At 44.6% G+C, this 27982-nt stretch overlaps 2 protein-coding genes across 4 annotated transcripts; one reads left to right on the top strand and one right to left on the bottom strand.

The window, feature by feature from the left end:
- The first annotated feature begins 8 nt into the window (after positions 1-8).
- soul5l (heme-binding protein soul5, like) lies at positions 9-6795 on the top strand. The gene is made up of 7 exons (XM_085458685.1): positions 9-197; positions 1044-1103; positions 2751-2832; positions 2933-3053; positions 3138-3277; positions 4275-4438; positions 4632-6795. Coding segments are annotated over exons 1-7 (1059 nt in total). The 5' UTR covers positions 9-195; the 3' UTR covers positions 5122-6795.
- Positions 6796-10174: 3379 nt separating this feature from the next.
- On the bottom strand, positions 10175-27745 carry LOC146707369 (calmodulin-regulated spectrin-associated protein 3-like). 3 transcript variants are annotated; one of them, XM_085458678.1, is made up of 19 exons: positions 27217-27745; positions 22602-22879; positions 22182-22322; positions 21266-21352; positions 21067-21102; positions 20508-20555; positions 19428-19566; positions 18932-19071; positions 17016-17109; positions 16868-16919; positions 16579-16640; positions 16450-16480; positions 13853-16274; positions 13653-13774; positions 13225-13511; positions 13039-13138; positions 12364-12473; positions 12119-12237; positions 10175-11606 (listed from the first exon to the last, which is right to left on the bottom strand). In XM_085458678.1, the coding sequence occupies exons 1-19, from the start codon at positions 27350-27352 to the stop codon at positions 11280-11282; spliced, it is 4731 nt and encodes a 1576-aa protein (XP_085314804.1). In that variant the 5' UTR covers positions 27353-27745; the 3' UTR covers positions 10175-11279. The 3 variants fall into 3 exon arrangements, with proteins under 3 accessions (XP_085314804.1, XP_085314806.1, XP_085314805.1); XM_085458680.1 differs by having other exon boundaries at positions 13853-16172; XM_085458679.1 differs by lacking the exon at positions 20508-20555.
- Positions 27746-27982: the final 237 nt, after the last annotated feature.

Below are 27982 nucleotides of genomic sequence, written 5' to 3'. Positions count from 1 at the left end.
AAACCCCAGAAACGGGATACAGTTGGCAGTCTCGAGGCTGCTCCGCCCCTCCGTTCTGCGAGCTGCAGGCAGACGCCGGTGCTCACTGCAGTCACTCCGCAGTGCATCCAGCATCAGACTGCAGTCTCCTCACACCGCGCCTCCCTGCGCTCCCCTGGCAGGTGGACACTTATAGAAGCACGCGGGGTCGCGACCATGTAAGTATCATCTCGAGTATCTTCTAGTTTAAGAAACCGTTCGGTGATGGTGATGTTTGTGATAGTAGTTGACTGTTATTTTGCAGGAGTTTTTGCGGCGTTGCGCACAGGTAAAGTTGATTTGTTTGCGTCATCGTTTATCGGCTGCAGGAAAATGCATTTCAAGCTGCTCTAATACATCAGTGTTAATAATAATAATAAACAATGAAGATCACCGATGAGCTCATTTGGATACAGTCCGCCCGGTTACTACATCACCTGTATCTGTGAAACGCCCTTCCTCTTTAACGCCTTTTTTGTAAAGTTGGAATAAAATTAGGATCTGAACAGGTTGTGATCACAGCGGGATGCGATGAGCTGCCGATCCCGGTTCTTCCTTGACCTCGAAATGCCTTTGGATTGATTTAGAAAAGACCCAGCCTGATGATGCAGCAGATTCCTTCGCTCTCTCCCTGTTTGCGTCGCACTGAGGCAGGAAAACGTGTCCTGTTTCACCTCCGCAGTGCAAACACGCCGGGATGCAGCACAGCAGGCCAACTCCGATTTCTGCAGTCTAGCACCTTTAAAAAAAAAAATTAAAAAAAAATCTGTCGTTATCATTGTCTTTCATTTTAGAACAGCAGTCCTTTGATTATTTAGAGAAACTGTAGAGTTATTTTACCCACACAACATCCTTTCGCTACAAAATCATTAATGCTGTTTCTTTCTTCATCACTCTTTTAACTTGTACACAGACAGTTCTCTTAGTTGTTTCCCATCAAATGATTCTTTGATATTCATGAGACTTTTTCCTCTTTGTTATGTAAATCATTTGCAAACATCATTGCCTTGTGTGTCCTCCCACAGGGCTTTCATCTCAATCTTTGCTATTCTGGCCCTTGTGGTCTCAGCTGAAGGCAGTGTTGGGTAGGTGGAACGCTTCGTGCAGATTGCATTACAAACCTATGATGGCACTGAAATGTTCCGGTTTCAGTTCCACGCTATGGTTTTCAAACATGGCTTTAAAGTGGAGGTTTGTGTCCTCTCAAGGAGGAAACTTTATTCTTTTATCAGTTATTTACAAGTTTCTGACCACTTATAAAATGTGTTCAATGTGCTGCCCATTGTGTTGGATTGTCAATGCAACCTTCTTCTCCCACTCTGCACACACTGATAGCAACACCGCAGGAGAAATGCCAGCACAGGCATCCAGTATCCGTAGTTTCAGGTGCTGCACATCTTCACACCGTAGACAATTGCCTTCAGATGACCCCAAAGATAAAAGTCTAAGGGGGTCAGATCAGGAGACCTTAGGGGCCATTCAACTGGCCCACGACAACCAGTCCACTTTCCAGGAAACTGTTCATCTAGGAATGCTCGGACCTGGCACCCATAATGTGGTGGTGCACCATCCTGCTGGAAAAACTCAGGGAACGTGCCAGCTTCAGTGCATAAAGAGGGAAACACATCATCATGTAGCAATTTCAAATATCCAGTGGCCTTGAGGTTTCCATTGATGAAGAATGGACCCACTATCGTTGTACCCCATATACCACACCAAACCATCACTTCTGTTGTTCTAACAGTTTTGGAGGGATCCATCCAATGTGGGTTAGTGTCAGACCAATAGCGGTGGTTTTGTTGGTTAACTTCACCATTCACATAAAAGTTTGCCTCATCACTGAACAAAATCTTCTGCATGAACTGAGGGTCCTGTTCCAATTTTTGTTTTGCCCATTCTGCAAATTCTGTGCGCCGATCTGGGTCAGCCTCGCTGAGATGCGGCAGTAGCTGGAGTTTGTAAGGGTGCCATTTGTGAGTAGCTAATATCCGCTGAAGGGATGTTCGACTGATGCCACTCTCCAGTGACATGCGGCGAGTGCTACGCTGTGGGCTCTTGCTGAATGAAGCTAGGACAGCCACTGATGTTTCTTCATTAGTGACAGTTTTCTTGCGTCCACATTTTGGCAAATCCAACACTGAACCAGTTTCACGAAACTTAGCAAGCAGTTTGCTAACTGTAGCATGGGAGATGGGTGGTCTCGTAGGGTGTCTTGCATTGAAATCTGCTGCAATGACCCGGTTACTGTGTTCACCAGATATCAACACAATTTCGATCCGCTCCTCACGTGTTAACCTGTTCGACATGTCAATGGCTGTGAACAAAGAGAAACTTGTAAATAACTCATGAAAGAATAACGTTACGTTGAAACCAAGCACACCATTGTTTTTCTTGTGACATTACCAATAAGTTTGATGTGTCACATGGCCCTCTTCTTATTGAAAAAACAAAAGTTGTATCCAAATGGCCACCATGGTCACCACCCACCTTGAGGAGTTTGCCCCCTCACATATACTAATGTGCCACAAACAGGACTTTAATATTACCAACCATTCCAATGTTATTATGGTGTATCCATATAAATGGCCCACCCTGTACATTGAATGTTTATGGAGCTTCATAGTAGGCACAAGTCAGCTGAATTCATCCCCAGTTTCTTTATGAACCTGACTTTTTCTGACCACGTAGCGCTGCTGGACAATTAATGTAATTTATCAGTGTTCTTGTTGCAGACCCAGTACCAACAGCAGCTACTGCACAGAGTCAAAGGAATGTCTGGAATATGAGCTGATCTGCAAAACGGATGAATATGAAGTGAGTGAAAGCTCTCAGCAGACAGCAGTGCAACACGCGTTTCCGACTCGTCAAGCTCGTATTTCTCACATACCGTGTGCTTATGCGCGTTCGTGTCCAGGTGCGGCACTACAGCCCCACTCGCTGGGTGTCAACAGATGCTGAAGCCTATTTCATGGGAGTGGGTGCGGCCATGGCTTTCAGGAGACTCTTCCAGTATATTACCGGAAGCAACGAAGGAGGTAAGAAGTCGATATACAGGAGGTCAAATTGAGCTTTGATGAAGTGCATCAGTGTTTGGAATGATGATGACGGTGGTCATTCAGGTGTCCAGATGGACATGACCGCTCCTGTCCTGGTCAAGATCCCAGAGAAGACCAAGATGTGGGAGCCTGCTATCTACACGCTCAACTTCCCACTGCCGTCAGCCTATCAGGACAACCCTCCAGCACCCACTAATGACAAGGTAAGCCCTCGAATTGCCCTTGCCTCTACTGAGGTCAAACGCTGTTTATCCTGCCGGTAACTGTGTAATTCAATCAGTGATTTTCAGCTTTCAGATCAATAGAGATCATTGACGAGTGCGCGGTACTTAGTGCGGCTGGCCCTGCTGCTGCTCTCACTCAGCAGAATAGAAATGCATAGTGCTGAGTCAGCAAGGCGCCAGTGCTCTCTGTGTTTTCTGATTCTTAACAGACGAATCAGCCAATCACATGGCAGGAACTCATGCGTGTAAGCATGTAGAGATGGCATCCGAATTTAAGTGAGCCAGACTACTTCAAGCTGACAGGAAGGCAACAGTAACTTAAATAACCGCTTGTTACAATCAAGGTTTTCAGAAGAGCATCTCTGAATGTACGTCACACTGAATCTTGAAGCAGATAGCAACACAAGACCACACCTGAAGTGCCATTCCTGTCAGCTAACAAATGGACACTGATCTGATCTCTGATCTGATGAGTCTCCATTTCTGCTGTAACATTCAGATGTTTGTTGTAAAAAAACACGAACACATGGATCCATCCCCCCCTGTGTCAGTGGTTTAGGGTGGTGGTTATGTGTGGGGGATACTTCTGTGCTGGAAAGAATTGGGGCGCAGTATAAGCAAGGTGTACCTACTAAGGCTTCCAGGTAGCGTGTGTATAACGTTACAATGATCAACACACTTGTTTCAAGCAGTTTATTTTTAAACTATCGACTCTGTGTGCTGTCAGTGACAGCAGATGGTCGTCTTAGTTCCACAGCTCTTGAGGACACGGGAGGCTTTTTAAGGCCCAGTGTAACAATTATTTTGAACAGTGTATCGTGCAAAATTTCTCTAGTTGATCCCACAAATAAAAGGATCAAATTGTATATAAGTGTAAGAGTTTCTATTATATATCTAAAGCTACTCTGCTGCCCTTCCACTTTGTTTTCCACATGTATTTCACTGTGCTGGATTCTTCTCTGCATCCATCGCACAGCTGTATTTCACTGAGATGCCAGAGATGGACGTGTACGTGAGGAGTTACGGAGGCTGGATGCTGTCGGTCACCTCCAGACTTCACGCCCACCTGCTGACCAAAGAGCTAACAAGAGTTCGAGCTTTGTACAACCACAGCTATCACTACGGAGTTGGCTACGACAGGTGCTACGCATGTCTCATTTCTAATTTTCTTTGAGGGAATCGCTCATGACTGTGTCATCATGTGGTTCTTTTTGCTCTAGTCCATGTTGTGCACTCATTAAACAGTATTATCTGGACTTGTACTGCTGCACAAGGCATCGTCGCCTACTTCCAACTTTTATGTTCATGTCTCTTCTTCGTTTCTTGTGCGTAGCCCCTTGAAGCTGTTGAACAGGCACAACGAGGTGTGGTACGTGGCCGAGGGCGAGCCAGTTTGCTCAGATCCACACGAGCCGACACCTGCGCACACACCCCGTCCGACTCCCACCAACTCGCCCACAGACTTCCCCTTCGAGCCTCTCCCAGACAGCCTCTCTGATTCCCCCTCACTCACTCCCTCCGACCTGTCCTCAAACACCACGTCCAACTCCACCTCACAGATGCCCTCTGACACACCCACTCTGTCCCCATCAAACACTCCACCCAGTTCTCCATCTGATCTGCCTGCTCAAGCTGCATTCAGCAATCCCCAAACGTCCACCCAGAACCTGCTGGAACCGGCATCCAACTCCTCCGATCCCACCTCTGTGAGCCCGTCGCTGGAGCCCCAGTCTGGCACCACTCTGTCGAACAGCGTGGCTACCAGCCCCGAGGAGACACCGGCCGACACTGAGCCTGTGGTCGAGCCAAACGATGCTCATTAGCAGCAGTCAGATGTGATTCAAGCAGCTTTTCCAGATATATTTCTATGTAATCTAAACAGAAAGCAAACAGTGGAGGTGCTTGAGTCTGCGTGTGACAGACGGACCTGCTGTTCCTCTCCTTTTCCTCCTTTTCTCACTATACCCCTACTTATGGCACCGAGTGTTTAACTGTGTGTTCTATCGCAGCTTTGCACCTGCAGCTTCTCGAATCACTGATCACGTGCACTTCCACTTTGTCATTCCAATCTTATCCCACCGCTCCAGCGTAGATTTAAGTGAAATCTATGTATTAGTTAGAAGGTTAGTAATCTGAGTTATTGTGCTGGTTGATAGATGAAATGCTGGAACGAATTAATAGGCCAGACTTAATTATCTCAATGCTCAGTTTCACACTGAAGTTCTTAATATTTACTGCCTGGGTGCAACTTTCTAAAAGTTCATGCGTTCAACTTCTTCATCACTTTCGTGATGTATGTGGCAACATATTCATTTTGCATTTTCATTGGGATCTTTCTTGCAATCTTAGACACTAACTAATAATACAAACAGCTCCCAGATTATGACTTTGTATTTCACTTTTCTTTCCAGTATGTTGGCCCAGAAGAACCCCCAAAACTGCAGCCATATGATTTGTCAGCTCCAAACTTAGATCTGTGCAATCAAATATTTACCAAAAATACCTTTCCTTTGCAATACATTTAACCAGTATGTTATGGGAATTTATAGAGTAATCAAATTTCAACATTTATACCTGAACAGTATGATTGTTGAAAGTAAAACTGGACTCCTTGGCTCTGGCCTTTAGTTTTTCGATTAATGTTTCAAAACCTTTAAAATTACTTTCCCTGCTAAACTTGACCAAAAATAAGAAATGTTTTGTATGTTCTGTTACTTTAAAGTGGTCAGAAGTGTTTCTCACCACTAGGGGTTGCTGTAGAGCAGTGCTACGTCTCAAACTCTCTGAGCAATCTTGGTTCTGACAAGGTGGAACTACTGAAGTGGCCAGTTAGTGTATTTCTGGTAATCTCTATACATGTCCATATAGTACATGGTACTGTAAGCAAGCGTGATACAACAAGAGTGGTAACGGCTAATAATAATAATATGCCACATCTTTATCAGTAAAGAAGAAAGTCACTATCATTATGTTAACGTAAGCAGCTATTTAGCTTTGTGTGTGTTTTAGGGAGTAGGAGATCAGTGTTTCAGCCATCAAGGATGTAAACGTCTTGGTAAGAAATACTGAAAGTTAAAACTGTGTTTATCTGTAAAGGAAATTGTTATATTTAATGTAATTTAGCACTGTGTAGAAATTAAGAAGTTCAGTCTGCCCTCATGTAAAATCTTGATTAGTCATATTTTCTCTAGAAAATCACTCCACAACCACGTTGCTGTAGCCATGTCTGTGTGGGTTCTCTCTGTTTAGCTTTTAGCCCAGCAGTGGCACTGCTTTGCAAACCGTCTGCTTAAGTGTGACCTACAGTTTCAACCAACTGCAGTAAGACTGCTCCAAAGATCTCAAAGAATCCCAGTTGATCAAACCAACGCAATAAAATTGACATGTTAATGAATTACATCCTCTATTGATGCATCTCCGAGCTACGTGCTGTATATATACACAATATATATACATTCTGTTTCTGATGAAGATGCAATAAAATAAACATGAACTCATGTTGGACTCATTTTGTTGCTGATGGTCTGGACTCCACTGACTAAAATGTTCAATTTTCCTTTTATTCATTTGTCAGTGAGCACAACTGAAGGGGAATCGACCCAAATGGTCTCCCACATGTATTCTGGTTCTGTTCACATGGAACGGCATCTCCCTTGCAACCAGGAGAAATGGATCAAAACCTATAAAAAAGCAAGGCTGGAGCGCACCTGCAGCCCTGTAGCAACTTTGTCAATATTTGTGGAGGAAAATAAGCAGTGAATGAGAATTTTATGAATGAATGAGAATAGTATTATATCGTTAGCAATGTATTGTGATAATATCATATCATGGGGTGTTTGGTGATTCCCACGTCAAAGCCAAGCACTGAGGTTGGCAACCTGCGGCTCACGAGCCACTGTACCGTAACCGTAAGCCTATTTATACATTTACTATGTATCATTAATACATGTACATTAATCTATCCTGTCCTAATTACATGTAACATCCTTGTTACCCGAGATTGCTGCTCTTTTTCTCCCTTCATTTGGAAGGAGCCACAACAACGCTTTTGAAGCTGAAGGTTGCTAATGGCTGGCCTAGCCAATAGCGAGGCTCTAAAAGAGCCAATAAGCGACTTTAGGTCAGTTATATGAAATGATCTTGTCTTCTCAGTAAGATGAGGTCACATGCTGTAAGTGTGAGAAACGACAACAATGAAAAGTTTGATCAGTGGAGTTTAATCCAGTTTGTTATTTCATACATGTATGCTGGTTTGAAAGAGACCAGTTTCACTGTGTGCACTCAACCAAGAGCAGAGAACCGTTTCAGTAACATTCAGTCCATTCTGACTTCACCTTAACAAATGCTTTTGAATCCCTAATGAATCTTTTTAGGTGTTTTGGTGCTTAAACATACTGCCCTGTGACATTCATCAACTGTATAGAGATTTTCCTTTTTTGCTGCAATGGGAAGTTTCTACTGCAGAAGGTGTGTCATTATAATGAAATGACTGCTGGCCATCTTTGAATATGACAGACCACGTGTGGTGTAAAACCAGCAAAAGGTAATTCACTTGTCCTTCTCATAAAACAAGACACGAGTTCCTTCTTTAATATTATGAACAGCAGGTAAATATTTAAAGCAACGGTGTCATCTTGCAAATAGTGCGTTTCACTGTTGTTTCTTTGCTATGTAGCAAAATTGCTCTGCTATGTTCATTCTCGCAGTGTTCAATCGTTTCCCTGAGTCACTGACCAGGTTTCTGTCTTCTAATGTCCATGTAATTGTGTTAACTATGGAGGGACAAGGAAAATGAAGTGTGGTGTGGTCTGGCCACCGGCCTTACACTTGTTTTATTTTATTAAGCATCAAATATTTAAAATGGGGTTTAAAAAATGTTTATTTTTAAATTAATACTGGGAAATTTTTGTTGTTTTTTTTTTTTTTAAACAAAAGAAATGGGACACATCTGTGTGGGCTCCATTAAAGCTGAATGATATATACAGACCTTTTCCCCATTTTCAAGAAAGACCTTAGAGTTTCTCAGTCAAAGAGTGGTCCGATTGCATTAATAAAGCATGGCTCCACGGTAGAAGTTCAGGTGGCTTAGCTGGCCTGCCTGCAGTCCAGACCTGCCACATTATGAAACAAAAAATAAAGAAAGAATAGAATAGAATAGAAAAGAACAGAAAATATGACAGAGGCTCTGAACTGTTGAGAAGTTCAAGGTCTACATCAACCTAGAAAATATTTTGCTTCCAACACAGTTCAAAGAGCATAATTTATACAGTGGGGCAAAAAAGTATTTAGTCAGCCACCGATTGTGCAAGTTCCCCCACCTAAAATGATGACAGAGGTCAGTAATTTGCACCAGAGGTACACTTCAACTGTGAGAGACAGAATGTGAAAAAAAAATCCATGAATCCACATGGTAGGATTTGTAAAGAATTTATTCGTAAATTAGGGTGGAAAATAAGTATTTGGTCAATAACAAAAATACAACTCAATAGTTTGTAAAATAACCTTTGTTGGCAATAACAGAGGTCAAACGTTTACTATAGGTCTTTACCAGGTTTGCACACACAGTAGCTGGTATTTTGGCCCATTCCTCCATGCAGATCTTCTCGAGACCAGTGATGTTTTGGGGCTGTCGCCGAGCAACACGGACTTTCAACTCCCGCCACAGATTTTCTATGGGGTTGAGGTCTGGAGACTGGCTAGGCCACTCCAGGACTTTCAAATGCTTCTTACGGAGCCACTCCTTTGTTGCCCGGGCGGTGTGTTTTGGATCATTGTCATGTTGGAAGACCCAGCCTCGTTTCATCTTCAAAGTTCTCACTGATGGAAGGAGGTTTTGGCTCAAAATCTCACGATACATGGCCCCATTCATTCTGTCCTTAACACGGATCAGTCGTCCTGTCCCCTTGGCAGAAAAACAGCCCCATAGCATGATGTTTCCACCCCCATGCTTCACAGTAGGTATGGTGTTCTTGGGATGCAACTCAGTATTCTTCTTCCTCCAAACACGACGAGTTGAGTTTATACCAAAAAGTTCTACTTTGGTTTCATCTGACCACATGACATTCTCCCAATCCTCTGCTGTATCATCCATGTGCTCTCTGGCAAACTTCAGACGGGCCTGGACATGCACTGGCTTCAGCAGCAGAACACGTCTGGCACTGCGGGATTTGATTCCCTGCCGTTGTAGTGTGTTACTGATGGTGACCTTTGTTACTTTGGTCCCAGCTCTCTGCAGGTCATTCACCAGGTCCCCCCGTGTGGTTCTGGGATCTTTGCTCACCGTTTTCATGATCATTTTGACCCCACGGGATGAGATCTTGCGTGGAGCCCCAGATCGAGGGAGATTATCAGTGGTCTTGTATGTCTTCCATTTTCTGATGATTACTCCCACAGTTGATTTTTTCACACCAAGCTGCTTGTCTATTGTAGATTCACTCTTCCCAGTCTGGTGCAGGTCTACAATACTTTTCCTGGTGTCCTTCGAAAGCTCTTTGGTCTTGGCCATGGCGGAGTTTGGAGTCTGACTGTTTGAGGCTGTGGACAGGTGTCTTTTATACAGATGATGAGTTCAAACAGGTGCCATTCATACAGGTAACGAGTGGGGGACAGAAAAGCCTCTTACAGAAGACGTTACAGGTCTGTGAGAGCCAGAGATTTTCCTTGTTTGAGGTGACCAAATACTTATTTTCCACCCTAATTTACGAATAAATTGTTTACAAATCCTACCATGTGAATTCATGGATTTTTTTTTCACATTCTGTCTCTCACAGTTGAAGTGTACCTCTGGTGCAAATTACTGACCTCTGTCATCATTTTAAGTGGGGGAACTTGCACAATCGGTGGCTGACTAAATACTTTTTTGCCCCACTGTAGATGAGCTTATGCAATGCAACCCACGATTTGTAAGCAATTTCATTTTTTTGTTATTTAGGCTTTATGCATTTCTTTATGCGTTGGGTGTCAGAATGTGTGGCAGCTGATGTGATCTAGTTGCAAAATGGTCTCCAGTTTATTGTTAGTTTCACAAATGTGAAAGACTTTCTTTATTTTAATGAAAGATTCATTAGGGAATACAAAGATGGCAACGCTTGGAACTCCAGTCTGTATCAATCTCTTCCCAAGAGCACAACAATTCAGGTACTTCTAGACATAAGCTTGTTTATGACACGTCATTCTCAAGATTTGATAAGTCCAAGTATACAAAAGTTGTTTAAATTGGCATCTAATGCTCACATACCATCAATATAGTTTCATCAAAACCACAAGTTTCCACTGTGATCTTATTTTGAAATAAGCTTATACCACGTACAGTAAATAACCATTCATGCTGTGGTAATCATCTCTGAGAACCGCTACACATTTACAGATGTCCAAAAGAAAAAGCTCGCCTCTGCTATATGTATCACATGGTTATGGCTATCTTTCATCTTGCAAAACAAATGTGCTTTATCCACCCACTAAGAGTTACTGGTAGAATTAACGTCATACACAACGAAGGTCCCGTCAGACACTCTGACGTGAAGGCATTTTCTCTGTCGTTTGGCTTTGTGTAAAAAACTGGTGTTTTACTTAAGGGGAGGACTGGCTAGCAATCGGTAATTTCATGAAGTTTTTCAGGAAACAACTATTTTCTTTCAAAAGAAAAAAACATGTTTGTATTTTCAAACAATGAAAGTGTACGTAAGGAGACTTTTTAAAAGTAACTAATCCTTGAGTAATTACAAAACCTTCCTCTGTGTCAGTGTGCTGCTCCTGTCTCAAAGTTGTGCTGTTGACACTTTCGTGCACATGAAGGGGAGTACAAATCGCTCCAATTTCTTTTTTTCTATTTCTTGTAAAATCTGAGGCCAACAGAGGTAAGGTGTTTTTTACAGGCCTGTCAGTGTGCACGTATGTTTTTCGTGTTTCACTTCAGTTTGACTGTAATTACAGTGTATTTAGAGTGTTTTCATCATCCATGTGCCACTGTGTGTACTGGATCTCACTTGGAAGTGACAGCCTTCTTAGTAACACTTGCTCTCCTGCTTCCTCCACCTCCCGCTCCTCCTCCTTGCCAGAGATGGCTGGGGATGGTGAAGGCGTCCACGCTCATGCCCATCGTTTTAGAGGGGATGGCACTAAACTGCTTCCTGTCTGAGCTGTATTTGTAGATGGACTCCACCTGAATGGAGCTAACCGTCCGTGGGCCCACCCCAGCCAATCGCGCAAGCTCCTGGGTGTCAGGGTTCATGGTGTAAACGCCTCGAAACTGGCAGCTGGAATCGCGGAAGAGGATGAGGAAGTGGTTGGCAGGACTCTTCTCCATTTCCTGAAGTTGGAAAAACATGAATAAAAGATGCAGTAAGCACATGTTGCATCTGTGAGTATGGTCTACACCAGGCATGTCTAAAGTCTGGCCCGGGGGCTGATCACAGACATCGGTCAGATTTTACACGGCCCTCGCTCCTACCTTTAAAATGCATTATTTATGGCCTGCCACCACTAACAGAATTAATAAAGTGTCATTTCTTCTCACCTCAGTGTAGCAACCTCAGTAAGTCACTGAGCTACTGATATTCAGCTTCAGGAGATAATTCTGTTATTCTACTCTCTATATGTGAATGAAAAGCAGATTTATTTTGTTAAGGCTTCAAAACCAGATCACCATAATGAAAATGTTTGTGTTAGTAAAGTAAAATGTAAAAAACAGCACAATGTTTATGCTTCAAAAAAGGACGTGAAGGATTATGGGTGATTTTAATAAATATGGCGCCTACAGTTACAGAAATAGCAGAATTCACAATGAGCTTGATTAAAAGTGAAGTAAAATGAGTCCTCTACCTCAACAATCTTGTTTTTTTGAGACTCGTTGACCTTCCCTGCGAGGCAGCAGCGAGAGAGCGCGTTGTGAATGATGAATTTATTGGACTTGAAACTTGGTTCCTTGAAGAGTTTTGGACCTGAAATGTAAAAAAACAAAACAGACACGCTGGTTTTTGCAGACCAACTACAGCTGAAAGCACTTGGCTATTGCTTACAAGTACAAAGGAACCGAGTGATCGCGTTGGACCTGCTTAACGTTGTACCTGAGTATTCTGGGGCAGGTGAAGTTCCATTTGAACCACTCTCCGAGTCCTTCTCTCCATTTGTCAGTCTGCTTGGTGTTACACAACCTGAAGGTGAATCAGGGCGGGTGCTGCAGAGAAACCAAGAGTGCCCTGGTCGCATTATGACATCATAATAGACAGCAGAGGTAGGCAGATTGATCCAAATATCGTTAGTATCAATATGAATGTTGATACTGTATTTAAAATCTCGCTGTGTTGATAAACTGCCCTATAAGACGCTCGTGAAAAAACAACAAATTGTTGCATTATTGATGTCAACAGATTTGCCAGCATCAGGAAGTACAGGTAGTATATTTTCTAGCATGCCGGCTACTTCCTGATGGATTGGAGCAATGTATTGAACATAGAGGATAGAAACAAACTAAATTATTGAAAAACTATAAATAAATCTGCAATCCACAACCAGAATTTTCTTTTCTGAAAATTTTGAGTTAGTAAGTTAAATAACTCAAAGGTAGGTATCAATATTTAAGTTAATAAGAACAAAAACAAATCCTATTTTTTCTGACTTTCTAACTTTATCACTGGAATTTCTGATATTTCACTCGGATGCAAACACCTGGCCAACTAACCAATGCTGCAATTTCTTAAGCTATGCTTGTGCTGCTGCGACCTGACAATGCAGCAGTGTACCTGCGGAGTCGCTTTGTGGGGTCACCACCATTGTTTCCTGGTTCGTCTGTGGCTGCCAGGTTGAGTGAGGAGTGAGAATAGACTCTGGTCAACTTAGTACCTGGGGAAGCAAATGGTAGAACATAAAAATATTTCAGTCATTCAAATAGTGTAGAAATACTTTTTTCGAAACTATTTTGGCGTTACCAGTCGCTCCCTTGGCGGGACTCAGAGATAGCTGCGTTTCCTCTCTGGTCATGCTGCGAGGCCGGGAGCGGCTTTTCTTAGTGGGAGTTCGTCCTTGGTTAGTCGATTTTTGCTTAAGAACTTTGTCCAGGTCCTCCATGAGTCTGAGTTGTTGCCGCCATGCGTACTCCCCCCGTGTAAAATCTCCACGGCGAGCTGGAGTAGCCGGAGGTGTAGGAGAAGGTGAGGTCGTGGCTGCAGGAGGTGTGCTGGAAGGTGATGCCGCTTTTTTTTCTGAGGATGCTAGTCTAAACCCAACCAAACAAATTTAGGTTAATTTTACACACGTGCAGCTCAAATTTGGACTTGTTAATCAACAAATTCAAGAAAAGCAAATCTGTGGGGATTTACTTTGTATAGTTGCTTTCACAAATTTATAGAAACACTACCTGATTTCCCTTTCTTGCTCATTCCACTGTCTCCTCTTCTTTAGTTCCTCTGTTCTCTTCTGCTGTCGTTCTAACAGTACTGCTCTACGTTGAGCCATCTCCCCTTCACTGTGAACCTCGTCCTACAAACAAAGAAGCATGTAATTCATGTGCATCCAAAATACACTTTTCCTTGTCCATTCTCTTTTGCAAGAACTCACCTTGAAAAAAAATCCAATTCCTCCTTTGGCTCCCACTTCGTTCTGCTCTTCACCTGGTTCTAACATCTCCGCCTCTCTTGCATGTCCGCCTTTCGATCCAATTTGTTCTTTTGGCACATCGCTGTCTTCTATTGCCAAATTTAGTCGCTCTATTGGATCCAAAGGTTCGGCAGGGAGTCGTTCTGCAGGTTCCACAGCGGATTCTGTGTGGTCGCTCATGGAATCGGAGGAGAACTCCTGCCCCTCATCAGTTGGTTCATCGCTTCCCCCCTCTGGTCCCCCAAGAGATGATAATGATACTTCAATCAGGCTGCATTGCTTTCCCGCACCCGCGGCTCTTCCTCCTTCACCTCCTGTGCTGTACGCAGCAGACATGGACAAAGTCTCACTTTCAAATGAGCACTCAGAAGGAGCACCAGAGCTGCTCCCTCCAGCAGCTCTTAGACGATCTTGCCTGGGTTGCGGCAACCCTCCAATGACCCCTGTGTCTTCCTGCTCCAACTCCAGGCTAAACTGGGTGGGTGTTTCACTTGAGCCTGTGTCCGAGGTGCTCTCAGCGGCCTGTGGCTGCTGGGTAGCCTGGGGAGACTCCTGGGGAGTCCGGGGTCCACCGATACGGAAGGAAGAAGAGGTCTGTACCTGACACTTGCTGGGCGACACGCGCCGCAGGTGTGGGAGTGTGTCCACAGTTTGGGTTGGTGTCAAGACGCGATTGAGCGGAGGGAATTTAAGTTCGGAAGGCCGTGGGTGAGGCTGGTGTTGGATACGTGGATGGTGTTTGGGGCTACGGGGAGTGGACTGACTCTTAGTGCGAGAAGCTGGGCAGGAGGAAGATATAATAGTTTTTGGTGATGTGGAAGAGGAAACAAGATGAGACCGGCGTGATGGGGAAGAAGCAGATGGAGCATTGGAACCAGCAGGAATCACCCAAGCTTTACTGGTAGTCCTGGTTGGGGTTTTTGTCGGAGTTCTTGGTGGTGTTTTTGTTGGAGTGTGAGGAGGGGTTTTGGATGGTGTTTTGGTATTACTTCTAGTTGTTGATTTTGGAGTTGTTCTGAGCATATTTTTGGGTCTTTGGTTGCTCATGAGTTGCTGTTGCTGCTCGGTAAGTTTCTGCATGTCCTTCTGTAGCGACTGCAGAGCCTCACTGAGTTTCTGCACCACCTCGTTGTATTCCACTAAAACGGCTTCCCCCACTTTCTCTGTTCCTTTTTCTATCTCTGATCCTTTCTTACTTTCAATAGAGAATGTGACCTGTTTCTCTAACCGCGGAGGATTGGAAACAGATGGCTTTTCTTTCTCCTCCTCCTGTTTCAGTTGTTCCTCCATGCGAGTGAGACGCTCATCAAGGGTCAGATTATCATCCGCTGCCTCACCTCCTCCTTCTCCTTGCTCTCTTTTCAGTTGAAGGAAAGCAGTTTTTCCAAGCCGCTGCCTGTGCTTGGCAAAAATAGCTTCGATACGTCTTTTTTGAGCTTCGATGCTTTTGCGTTTTTCCTCAAGACGAACTCCCAGTTCCCAGGCCTCAGAGCCAGGTTCCGGACCTCTGGGACCTGGGCTGTCCTGGCACCCTACTGCACCTGCTGGGGTGGAGGGTGTGTTTGGAGTTGCTGGGGTTGTTGGAGTCTGAGCAGAAGCCGACTCTTCCCCAGTAGCAGCAGGGTGTCTTCTTCGGTTGTCTCGTCGCTCAGCAAAGCTCGTCATGCGTGGACTGTTGCTGGTGCTGTGGTTTCCCTGACGACCGCTACTGGGTCGTATGTTACCCGGGGCGTTTCTGGGCATATCGTCCGATGCTTCCGAGGAGTCGACGCTGCCATCTCGCAGTACAGAGTCGTCATCACGTGACATATCAGAACGTCCTGACCTCTCCCGGCTTTCTCTCCTTCCTTGCCTTTCATTGCCGCCCACTTCTCCTCCAACTGGCCGGTAGAGGATTCCGGAGCGACACGGAGCAGAGCTGCTGAGCTGGGGATTATCCTCTTCAGGCGAGTGCAAAAAGAAACCTGCTGGAGCTCCTTCAGGACGTAACCTGGGCTCTGGCCTGTCTGCCAAAGCTCCTTTCCCACCTTTCTCAGGTACCCTTCCCTTCTTCTGGTCTTTGCTGCCCGGTCTATGGACGACCTGCATCGCCTCCTCAATGGTCGGCAGCTCTCCCATTTGTGCAGTGTGTGCATATGGACCCCAGGAAGAGCGCTGCGATGGGGCTGAAGCGCTGACCAGGTGGCTGAGATCCTCCGGAGGGCTGTACGGGACACGAGTCATCCCTGCTGATGTCATCGGGGACGTCATTGCCGGGATGGCGGTGGCGAGGCTGTCAGTGCTGACGGAGCGAAAGACAGAATCTATTGGGTTTCCCATGACAATGTCAACATCACTGTCCAGGCCAAATGGGATGCTGAAAGTCACTGCTGACAGAGGACGACTGCAGAGAGGTGGGTGACAACGGAATGATGGATAAATGGATGAGTTGCACCAACAAGTATGGAAAAGCAGAGTCCACGGAAGCCAAAGTAAGAAGATTAAAAAAATTAAGATAAAATATGAGAGCAACACAACACTTACGATAGAAACCACATAAAGGGTTTAAGGATATCTACCTGATTTGTTTCTTTGTCCAGCTTTTGTTTTCTGCAAAGAAAATAACTCATAAGTCTCACACAACGGCTAATTGCACGCAAATGCAAAATAGCAATAGGCATAAAAGATGCATGCCCAGTAACTGTTACCTGGTGAAACTGGAGAGGAGATGGGTACAAATGGTTGTTTAAAGATGAAAGAAGGAGAACCGCTGAAAAGGGACAACAGTGTTACACAACACAGCCAATTTTTGTCTGTGGCCCATCTGTTTGACTCAACAAATGGCTTGATTAGATCCTGTTTGACTGTATTCAGATTTATTTCAGTTGAGTGTTATTTCCTACCCTGTAGTAATTTGGGTTTAGTGACTGGTCTTTTTTTTAATAATATTTCTAACCACTTTTTGTATATGTACTTGTATGTGTGGCATGCTGGTACCTGTTGCTGTTACCAGTGACGGGACTAATACAGTCAGTTAACCCTGAGACATCTGAAAGGTACAGAATGCAGTGTTACAGTCAGTGAACAAATGTGCACAAAGCCAGTAAAGCAAAGAAGTTCTTATTAACGTGGTGAAGTCACAAACCTGTGAGGTCAATGGGCTGTACGGGCTGGACAAAATCAGGTTTCTTGATCTCAAACCACTCCAGCAGCTCTGCTATGAAGCTCATGATGTTAAGCTGAGGAAAAGAGTGTGTTAGCGTGACATATGGACATTATGAAGACAGCATCAGCACTGAATACATTGCTTTAATGTCACGCCTCAGATTCAAGATAACTATATTACTATAACGATAAGATAGACCTTTCAGACATAACATTATGACCACCTGCCCAGTATGGTGTTGTTCCGCTTTGCTGCCAAAACAGCCCTGACTTGTTGAGGCACGGACTCTACTAGGCCCCTGAAGCTGTGGTATCTGCACCAAGATGTTAGCAACAGATCCTTTTACTCATGTAAGTTGCAATGTGCCTCCATGGATCAGACTTGTTTGTCCAGCACATCCCACAGGAGCTTGATTGGACTGAGATCTGGGGAATTTGGAGGCCAAGTCAACACCTCAAACTCACTGCTGTGTGCCTCCAGCCATTCCTGAATCATTTTTGTGACAGGCCATCAGGTAATGTCATGCTACAATGCTTAGGTACCTGGTACGAGTCAAAGTAACATCCACATGGATGTTAGGACCAAAGGTTTCCCAGCAGAACGTTGCTCAAAGCATCACGTTGCCTCTGCCGGCTTGGCTTCTTCCCTCACACACCATCATCCACTTGATATAAAAGAAAACGTGATTCATCAGACCAAGCCATATTCTACCATTGCTCCATGGTCCAGTTCTGATGTTCATGTGTTCATTGTTGGTGCTCTCAGTGGTGGACAGCGACCCTGACTGGTCTGCAGCTATGCAGCCGCATACACAACAAACTGTGATGAAGTCTGTACCCTGACACCTTTCTATCAGGGCGATCGTGGCTGAAGAGTTGGGAGTTCGCCTTGTAATCGGAAGGTTGCCGGTTCGAGCCCCGGCTTGGACAGTCTTGGTCGTTGTGTCCTTGGGCAAGACACTTCACCCGTTGCCTACTGGTGGTGGTCAGAGGGCCCGGTGGCGCCAGTGTCCGGCAGCCTCGCCTCTGTCAGTGCGCCCCAGGGTGGCTGTGGCTACAATGTAGCTGCCATCACCAGTGTGTGAATGTGTGTGTGTGAATGGGTGGATGACAGGTTGTGTAAAGCGCTTTGGGGTCCTTAGGGACTAGAAAAGCACTATACAAATACAGGCCATTTTACCATCAGAACCAGCAGAAAGTTATTTGGCAATTTCGTAATGGACTGGTTCTTATACAGTGCTTTTCTACTCTATCTGATATTAGGCATGCAGACTGTAGCAGATCGAACCTACAACCTTCCAGTTAGTAGGTGATCCACTCTACCACCTGACCTACAATAGTTCGTCTGTTGGATCAGACCACACAGACCAGCCTTCACTCTTCACATGCATCAGGTGGCCTTGGCCGCCCATGACCCTGTTGCTGGTTCACACATTTTGACAGATACTGATCACTGCAGACTAGAAACACCCAACATGAATTTAGATGCTTTTTAAACCCTTTTTAAAGTTTAGCAGACACTATGGCCCAATCATGCAGCCATCACAATATAGCCCTTCGCTCAAATCTGTACCCTTGCCCATTTTTCTCTTGCTAACCCATTAACTTTGAAGCCAAAGTCTTTACTTCCTCTCTAGTATATCCCACCAACTCACGCTATGATGAAGAGACGATCGGTTTAATTCACTTCACCTGTCAGTGGTCATAATGTTATACCTTTTCGCTCTAAAAGCTGGCTTCTGTTGCCCTCTAGTGGTTTAAATTGAAACCAACTGGTTTACATTCAGACCACAAACATTTTTCAGCCTATAGAAAGGATTAAGTTAGGAGTAAACACCCATACAAAGTTTCTCTGTTAACTAACAACAGTTTAATGTCAGAGACCGTGACGCTTACATGCAGAGTCAGTGGCGCGTAGAGCATATCCTCCACAGCAAGGGGGCAGCAGCTCTGCAAGCTGCTCTCACAGAACTCTTTGATCAGCTGCAGGTTGTAGAGAGAGTCAGCTACTGACATGGTATCCTTCAGACACACATCTGGAAGGAGTAAACAATGAAAAACAATGGAACAATGCTGCTTCCAGATGTTTGTCAAAGAACTTTAAATATATTTGCTTCAAATCAAGATAAAAGATGCTTTTTTTAAAGGCAAAATCTAAATAGAGAACATGAGAGGCACTATTGCGTTTTGTGACTATACTGATGTACTAAAAGTTACACGAAATGCATTAACAAGCAACATTTACAGGAAATTGTATTTTAAATTACAGCCCTATCACTTAAGCTGTTGAGTATTTTGAAGCGCACATTAACTAAATATAAATATTTCATCATCCTATCTGTACATCTATGCACATCTATGAATGTGTGTTAGTGTCTGAGTTAACGTGTACCCTCTAGAGGCAGCAAGCTGGGGCAGTAATAGTGCAGCACAGCAGCTATTGCGCAGCCGTTAGACAGATCTTTGACCGCAGAAACCAGAGGGAAAGTGGGAGTCAACTTAGACTGCACTTTGTCCTTCCTATAGCGGATCTGGATAAGAAAAGAGAGGGAAGGAGAAGAAAATTGACATAGGGGGGAAAAAGAACGTTTTGCAAAAAAAATAAAATAAGTGAGACTAAGAGTATACAGGCAGGGAAACGGGTTGTTTTTAAAGGGATTCAGAGAGAGACTCAGAAGTAGCAAAGGAAATATAAAATCAGCCAGCGTTGTGTTTCCGTCAGACAAGAAACAAAAGCATTGACTTAAAGTGTGAAGCCAGCCAAACGCCAGGAAAAACTGCAAAGAGAAGAAAAGCCCATAGAAACAAAGCACAAGACCAATGATGCCTCAAGTTTGTACACATATAGACACAGCAACCAGAAGGTGCAGTGCAACAATTAAAAAGGGACATTGCAAACAAAGAAAAAAGACTGAAAGAAAGACGTGAAAAGGAGGATGTTTGTTTTTCGGTGTCCATGCAGTGGTAATGGGCACTGATGACACTGTGAGCCTTTGCTTCTAATTGGCATTGATTAAATGAAAAAAGTAAAAGAAGAAAAAGAAAAGGTGAGTCTCGCAGCTCAGACGCCGCATCAGTCTTTGACGTCCACATGAGATAAACAAACCCAAAAACAAGGCATCTGTAACGTAAGCTGACTGTTCCACAGCCTTGTTGGAGCAGGACAAAGAAGGCGCGTTCAGCTTCAAAGGGTAGCACGCAGTGGCGCCGTGCCTCCTATAACAAGGCTCTGTAACACACAACGATAACTATGGAGAAGTTGTGTTAAAGGCTAATGAGTTTTAAAGTGATCCATCCAGCCTCGAGGTTGGAGTGGTGGTTAGCTCGCAGTCAGCTGTACGGTCAGTCACTGGTCAACAGCGTGGTAGGTGAGGTGTGGCGATTGGTCGGTTTGTCGGTCAGTCGAGTGCAATGGTACGGGAAGCGGGGGTGGGGGGAGAGGGTGAGAGAAGAGCGAGGTGTTATACGTTACCACTGGCGGCTTATTCCCCGACTCCTTCAAACAAAAAGCGATAGCATGCTGGATGGGGGATGGCAGAGAGAGGGAAACAAGCATAAATGACAAGGGGGCCGCTCATCATGGGAACCGCCACACCAAAAAACGTCTGCTCAGGGGGGAGAGGACAGAGCGATGGAGGAGGAGGAGAGGAAGGGGACAAACCAAGGGAGCACAGATGTCTTTTAATAACCACTTAATAAAGGTCACTTCACCTCTGTCGCCTCCTCCTTCAGCAACTCCTCCTCCACCTCGCCTCTAAAAATCTGGCTCATTTTGAGATGAAACTGATGACTGAATGTAGCAACGTCAGAAACACCCAGTGTCCAAAACAGCATCAGTTGACAATAATAAGGAGTTTCGGGACATAATGGGGCAACAGATCGGTCAGCTGGTATTAAGATAAGTCTACTGGACACTTTTTATGAGGAGACAGGTAAAAGGTATGTGTGGGCATTTCCAGCAGGCACAATAATGTCAGCCGTAGCAGATGGACAGACAAAGAGGACAACAGAGAAGAGAAGAGTACACTTACGGGGACTAGTTTCCAGTACCACCGGGTGGACTGACACTGCCAGAGATCAAGGAGTGACAGAAACAAACCGAGGGGAGAAAACAGAAGAAGGGCAAGGTCAATGTTTGAAGCTGCAGCAACATAGCAATGAGGCACATACATGCTTTATTACAAGTCATCAAGCATGTGAGTATTTATGTGTTTGTTGGCGGTATTTTACCGAGTCCTGAACAGGCTGCAAGTCTGTGCAATTCTGTGACTTAGGCGGCTCTTCTTCTTCTGTGCTTTCTCTTAGCTTCTGGTTCAGCTGCAAATGTAAGACAAACACTATTACAGTAGAACTCACATGATTTCAAAGTTACAATGTTTTATCACAAGAGATAAAATGTTTCTTAGCTAATGCTAGCTAACGTGCTAGCATTAGCTGATAATGAAATTAAAATGATAATTTCTTTAGCTTAATTAGCAAGTTTCACTATCCCAGCTGTCATGGCGTGAGAGATGGGGGACATCATGGACTGTAAACAAGTCTGCCCATTTTACAAGATTCGTTCATTCCACGAGTCAGAAACAACAATTATCCAAGATACGTTCACAGGCTAACAACATGTGATTGACACGTCGTCCTCCCCTCTCTTGTCACGCCCAGAATCAAAACACCATTCAGTGATTGTGGAAATAGTGATGCTTTAAACCAGTAGAAACCAGTGGTTGTCATCATAGTAGTTATGTCCGTCTCTTGACAGCATCCATCTGAGGATGAAATGGTCATGTAAATCTGCATAACTTTGAATCTCAATACAATTTCATCTAGTGAGGTTTTTTTATGTCTTCTCTGCTACAAAGACCAACGCTTCTTTGTGTCAGGTTGTAAACGTGTTTATTTTTGTTGTAAAGCTGGACATTTTAACAGTCGGTGTGGATTGATTCGCTTTTGGAGCTAACCTCAGGTTGCCACTGGAGACAATGCAGAGTCTGTGGTATTTCAGCATTCAGATTCTCATGACTAGTCCTGTCAGTGATGTTGTGTTATGTGTGATAACTTAATCTAAGGCTTTAAACCAATAAAAACCATGAACTGGGACAGAAGTTGAATCTGCTGAGACCAGCAGAAATCACCGATGTTGTGTTCTCACCCTGTTGACCCAGAAGAGCAGTCCATTCTCCCACGGCGCTCCAACACCCATCTGCTCCGCCTCCACCGCCATTTTCACCTGACCCACCGTCTCTTTGGTAGCCAGTGACATCAGCGAGTCAATAAGGGCGAGGTGGGCTTTCTGCACCAATCAGGGAGAAGAAGGACCATTTAAGCACCTGAGTAGCTGGTATGACTGAGACTGAAATGTTGGCACAGTTGGAAAGGCCAGTCTGAAGATCTGACTCTTTTCCTTCCTGTAAATGATCCAATCTTACATTGGAAACCTCCTATAAAAAATGTTTTTAAATTGTATTTAAGTGACTATTCAAATGCTACCTGAGATGCTGAAAGCATTCAACCACTTGCAGGTTGAATTTAAAGTAGAAAATACGCCATCATACAAATACACAACACACACCGTTTTAATAGGGCTACTGCTAAGGTCCTCCTCTGTGACATCGGCATCCTGGACCTTCGGAGCGAAACCTTTCTTAATGAGGAACTGCAGGAGGGCAGAGTTATCAGCTGGAGACCCCTGCGATGCTGGCTGAGAGACCCCGTGTGCCTGGGCAAGCAGTGCCTGAGCTCTGCAGTAGATCTCCGGGGAGAGAAGCAGCTTGGAGACAGCCGGCTTGAGGTGCTCTTGTTCATACTGGTCCTTATAGAGCGGATCGCGCAACTCCACCGGAACGTTCTCTGAAAAGAAAAGGACATTCTCACTTTGGTTTTTGGAAGAAGAGTCCATATTAGCAAATATTAGCAGCCAACAGGTCTTCTCCTGTTGGCTGCTCTCTTTAGGGGTCACCACAGTGGATCACCTGCCTCGCTCTCATTCACATGGTGGTCAGAGCTCACTTCACAGGCCAGATTTACTAACACACTGTTCCATCACAAACTGGGTTTTTGTTGGAATTTACTAAGAGAGCACAGTGACAAGAGGTGGGAACGTAGAGCTTTTTGCAACTGACCCTGTCGCATTTGTGATTCTGGAAGTTACTCTTTCAAGGCACAAAATATAGAGAAGGGACTATTTAAATCAAGCAGATATTCTTAATTGTACAGATATTTAACACTGAATCACACCTATTACAAGGTAGCTGTAGCTAAGGAGGTAGAGCAGGTCATCTGCTGATTGGAAGGTTGGTAGTTTGATCCCTGGCTCCCTTCAGTCTGCATGCCAAATATCCTTGGGCAAGATACTAACCCGAAGTTCTTTGCTGATACATCCAATGGAGTATGAAAGCTAGTTAAAAAGCATAGAAAAAAACGTATTTGAGATTTGACTTCCACGCTATTTTGGCCTGTTCAGTAAATCTGACCTTAAATCTTCTTACAATTAGCATATTAGCTTAATGGATGCTGCTAGCATGCAAAGGTAAAGAGAAAAATTCTTTATGAAATATTTTTAACTGCCAGTTTGACCAGTAGCAGCTTTTGAAAAAGAGGTTTGAGATTAAAGCACCAACTTCTAGCTCCTCTTTACACACCGATCAGGCATTACATCATGACCACGTGTCCAATAAGGTGTTGTTCCCCTTTTGCTGGAAAAACAGCCCCGACCTTTTGAGGCATGGACCACTGAAGGTGTGCTGTGGTATCTGGCACCATGTTGTTGTCAACAGATCCTTTATCCTGCTGAAAGAGGCCACAGCCAACAGGGAATGCCGTTTCCATGAAAGGGTGTACCTGATCTGCAACAATGCTTATGCTTAAAGAAACGACGCTAGATGCAAAAGATACAACTGTGTTTAGAAATTCAAAGGACGGTCACTGAATGGTGCAAGCTGTACACTCATCTATTATCTCCAAGCCGAGATCATTGAGAATAAGAACTTGTCCACTTTATACAAGAGCTACATCTCTTAGGTGCATGTGAGCCGATATATATGAGGAGAAAACACTGAGCTTTCCTGTGCTGTGCTCTGGGAACGGTAAAAACTGCCAGATGGAATTCTGATGCAGAGAAAGGCTTTATGAAAACACTGCCCAATGTAAAATAAAGGCCGCAGCAGTCACACAGGCTGTTTGCAGCCAGCCTTGTCACATAAACTGTGGAAAAATATAAATAACTTATGGAACACACTGAAGACGTATTCCCACAATGGAAATCTGTGACGGAAAGCTACAGAATCTGACTGCAGGAGGCAATAATGTCATCATCTTCATGTACAGCTCAGCTAGGTTACCCAGACAAGAGAGTGTGTGTTTGTGAACATGTCCAGTCCGCTAGGAGTTGGTCAGTTCATAGACACATACACACTGTGACCACAAAAACACACAATTCCCTGACTGACCCATATTCCAACTTGGCATGATCTGGAAGACTGGAGTAGATTTGAAGGAACTCTCAGAGCTCGCATGACTTCCGTTCACTCTGCAGTCAGTCCCTGATCTCTTTAAGTCTCTGCCATTATTTTCTACCCCCTCACTTCTTGATCCGTCCACACACATTTTCAGAGTGACCCGCAATGAGCGCCACAACTACTCTCCACTGTCGTAAGGCTTACTTATGTAACTGAAACTCCTCCTTCCTATGCTGTGGCCCATTTCTCTGAGGAGAGGAGACAAAAGATTTGACGAGCACATCGATTACACTGAGCACACACTGCAGTGCAGTGTGACACACGCGCACTGTTTTTGGGGTTGGACCCCTTTGCCTTTCAGACTCTGTAAAGAGAGCTGGGAGGAAACAGGACTTCGGTCACTATGGGAACGATGAAAATGGAAAGTGGCCATTTGTCCCAATCACAGCTGAGGCAATGAGACTGGACTGCAGAGTAGGGAACATTACAAACAGGACTGTGGAGCTATCCATTTAAATCTTTCTACCACAGTGCAAACACGTGTTTAGGGAAGCAGATATGGATTATTTTCTCCATGGATTGACCTGCTAATCATTCTAAAAACAATGAACAATGTCCAGGATAGATTTCCAGAGCCAATCTCAGACTCTTCAGACTCTTCAGATTGTTTCCTTGTGCAACCATTATCCCAGAACATGAAAAACATCCTGTTCTATCCAAGAAAAGCAGAATATTCCACGAGTTAAAATGGGAATTTGTAACATATAAGCTTGAAAACTGAGAGAAGGTACTAATGTGCTTGAATTCAAATGGTTCCTCTGTTTAGACGAATTTAAATTCATGTTGAGTTAAAGTCCACTCATCATTTCAGGGTTACATTTGCTGAAATTGATGATTTCCTTACTACCAGGGAAACCTATGAATGTCTTTCAGGACATAAATTTAAGTCAACATTATTTTGGGTTGCATCTGAAAAAGTTGAATGGTTGCTAAATCCCCAGCACTCACAGAAGGTGGTTCAGTTCTAGTTGGTGTAGACCAAACACAGAGCTAAAACTGATGTGAACACATACGCATGTGGTGACTCTCGGTTTGTCACTTCTCGTGAGTTAGAAATATTTTATTGATGATGCGTGACTCCTGCTCAGACAGGACAATCCTGCCAAAGAGGACTGACTCTCAGTGAGGCCATTTCCTGGTTAAATAAAGGTCACGGAGTCTTTACTAGAAGACTATTACCTAACTTGACTTGGAAACCACATGATACCAAGAAAAAAATACAACTGGTTTCATAATGTCTCTGTTTGTTTTAAAGTGACACAATCATTAGATAACAGCTCTCTGCGGTCCTGTCCACTGTTTGGGTGGAATAATAAACCTCGTCAGTGTGAGGACTGTGACCGGTGCATGAATCTCATGTGCGGCTTTATTAGTGCCATTTTCTTCGGGGCTTCCATTAAAAATTCGACAAGACACCCCAGTGGACATTTTCCAGTTGACGGATAACAATGAAGCCTCCCTGCTGAGAGGCTTACAGCTCATCTCTCCTCCTCTCTGCTGTCCTGCACTGACGGGGAGGCCAGACACAAATGTGATATGAAATTCTGTCTAAAGCCATTACTGCAGCAGATAACCTGGATTATTACATGCGCAGGTTTACTACTGCTTAGTTAGCCTGCTGTGTGACATCACTGCATTAGCCAGCACAGTCTGAACCTTCCTACATGCACATTATGTGAGATTGGGTCTTGTCACATTTATCATGCTAACAGGAGGCCGGAGGTAGCCACAACACTAACCAGAGCAATAGCAGCTGGCAGGATACTGAACTGCTTCAAAATCAAATACGGTTTTGTTTTGGTCGGTTGGTCTGATCAAATGACAAAACTGCTGATTGCAGACCCAGCCACGCAGCATGATGTCATCCGATACAGAGCAGGCATAAAGTGCACAAAGACCAAAGCTGACCTAACATTTCTTTCACAGTGTAACCAAAATCTAAACAACGTGGTCTTCGTGAGAGGTGGTTTAACGCAACAGGATGCTGCACCTACACCTGCTTACAGCATTCAGAAACCCTCTGCATTCTTTGGCCTGTTAATGCAGGGAGGAGGTGGCACTTGTGCCGGGTTTATTCAGAACTTCTTCAGGGAATGAATGCGTGTGGTGCAAGAAAGCCATCCATTGTCTTAGCAGCCCCACTGTGTCACCTTCACCACACCGTGCGTGCGTAACAGTGACACAAATATTATGCGGTCTTGACCCATTTAGAGCAGGCCCACGCATGAGCTATACATACACATTTCCCAAATCCACAAAAAAACCCAACAAATAAATTTGCCCGTCGTTACAAATCTCTCCACAGGCCTGACTGAGCCCGGCTCTGACAAAGGCTTTGTTGTCCGGTTCCTCCACGCATCACGCACCACTGAGGAGATTCCTTCTGACAAGCCTCGTGCTCACGTCAAATAATTGGCTAATATGATAACCTGCACGCGCTGTGGAAACTGCACACCCGATAGAGGGGGGAGACGCTGGCCCAGGTTGACCACGAGCATCGTCGGGGCAGAGGATGATAATGATGGATGACGCGGAGAAGGGCTTTCCTTTGAAGGCAGATAGCGGGGTTAGACGGACTCGGAGCTGCATATGGAGCGGGATACAGCGGGATAAATTATTAAGCGCCCCACCCAAGATGCGCCTCAGCTGTGGGTAGAGGCTGGAGGGTACCTGCAGAGCCGTAGGATTTCGACAGCAGCCACCGAACGCTGGCGCAGATCTTGGCTCGATTGAAGTCGTACTGGTCCAGCGGTTTGATCTCCGGCACCGAGAAGGTCTTCTTCATCGCGCTGGGAGAGTCCACCATGGCTGCGGTGTACCGCACCGAAGACACGGAGGCAGCAGCAGCAGCACCGGGGAAATGTGAGGAGGAGGGATGGAGAAGGAGGCGGGGGAGGAGGGGAAACGGAGGAGGGCTCTGCGATTTAGACTGAAGACAAACAAATGAATGATAATAAATCAGTTATCACAAACAGAGGGTTGATAATAGAAACGTGGTCTGCTGACAGATTTGTTTCTTTTAAAAAATAAATGTCACACTGGTGCCACCAAGCCGGCTCCACGCCCCCCTAAACGTCACAAATCAGCCAATGAGGATGTTTCTCAGATCGGCGATGCTCTCCGCAGCAGCACAAACAGCACTAACAAACCTCCGCTCCGGTTCACAAGAGCACATTGATGGAATTACCCGACGCCACTTTTCAGCCTGTAGACTCGGCATAAACGCGAGTAACAGCCTCCTTCCTCCACACGGCGGCGCCCTTGAGCAAGGCATCAACTCGATCACTCACACGATCACTCACTACATCTGGAAAGTATTCACAGCGCTTCGTTTGTTCCACATTGTGTCATGTTACAGCCTTATTCACGTTCATTTTCACACCGTATTCTAACGCAGTAACCTCAAAGAGAAAGTGAAAAGTTTGCGTGAAATTCT

The sequence above is a fragment of the Copadichromis virginalis genome, linkage group LG6 (assembly GCF_057382275.1).
Source record: "Copadichromis virginalis isolate Kocher_CV1m ecotype Utaka linkage group LG6, C_Virginalis_male_GT1.1, whole genome shotgun sequence".
Lineage (NCBI taxonomy): Eukaryota > Metazoa > Chordata > Actinopteri > Cichliformes > Cichlidae > Copadichromis > Copadichromis virginalis.
This window is presented reverse-complemented; position numbering and strand designations above follow the sequence as displayed.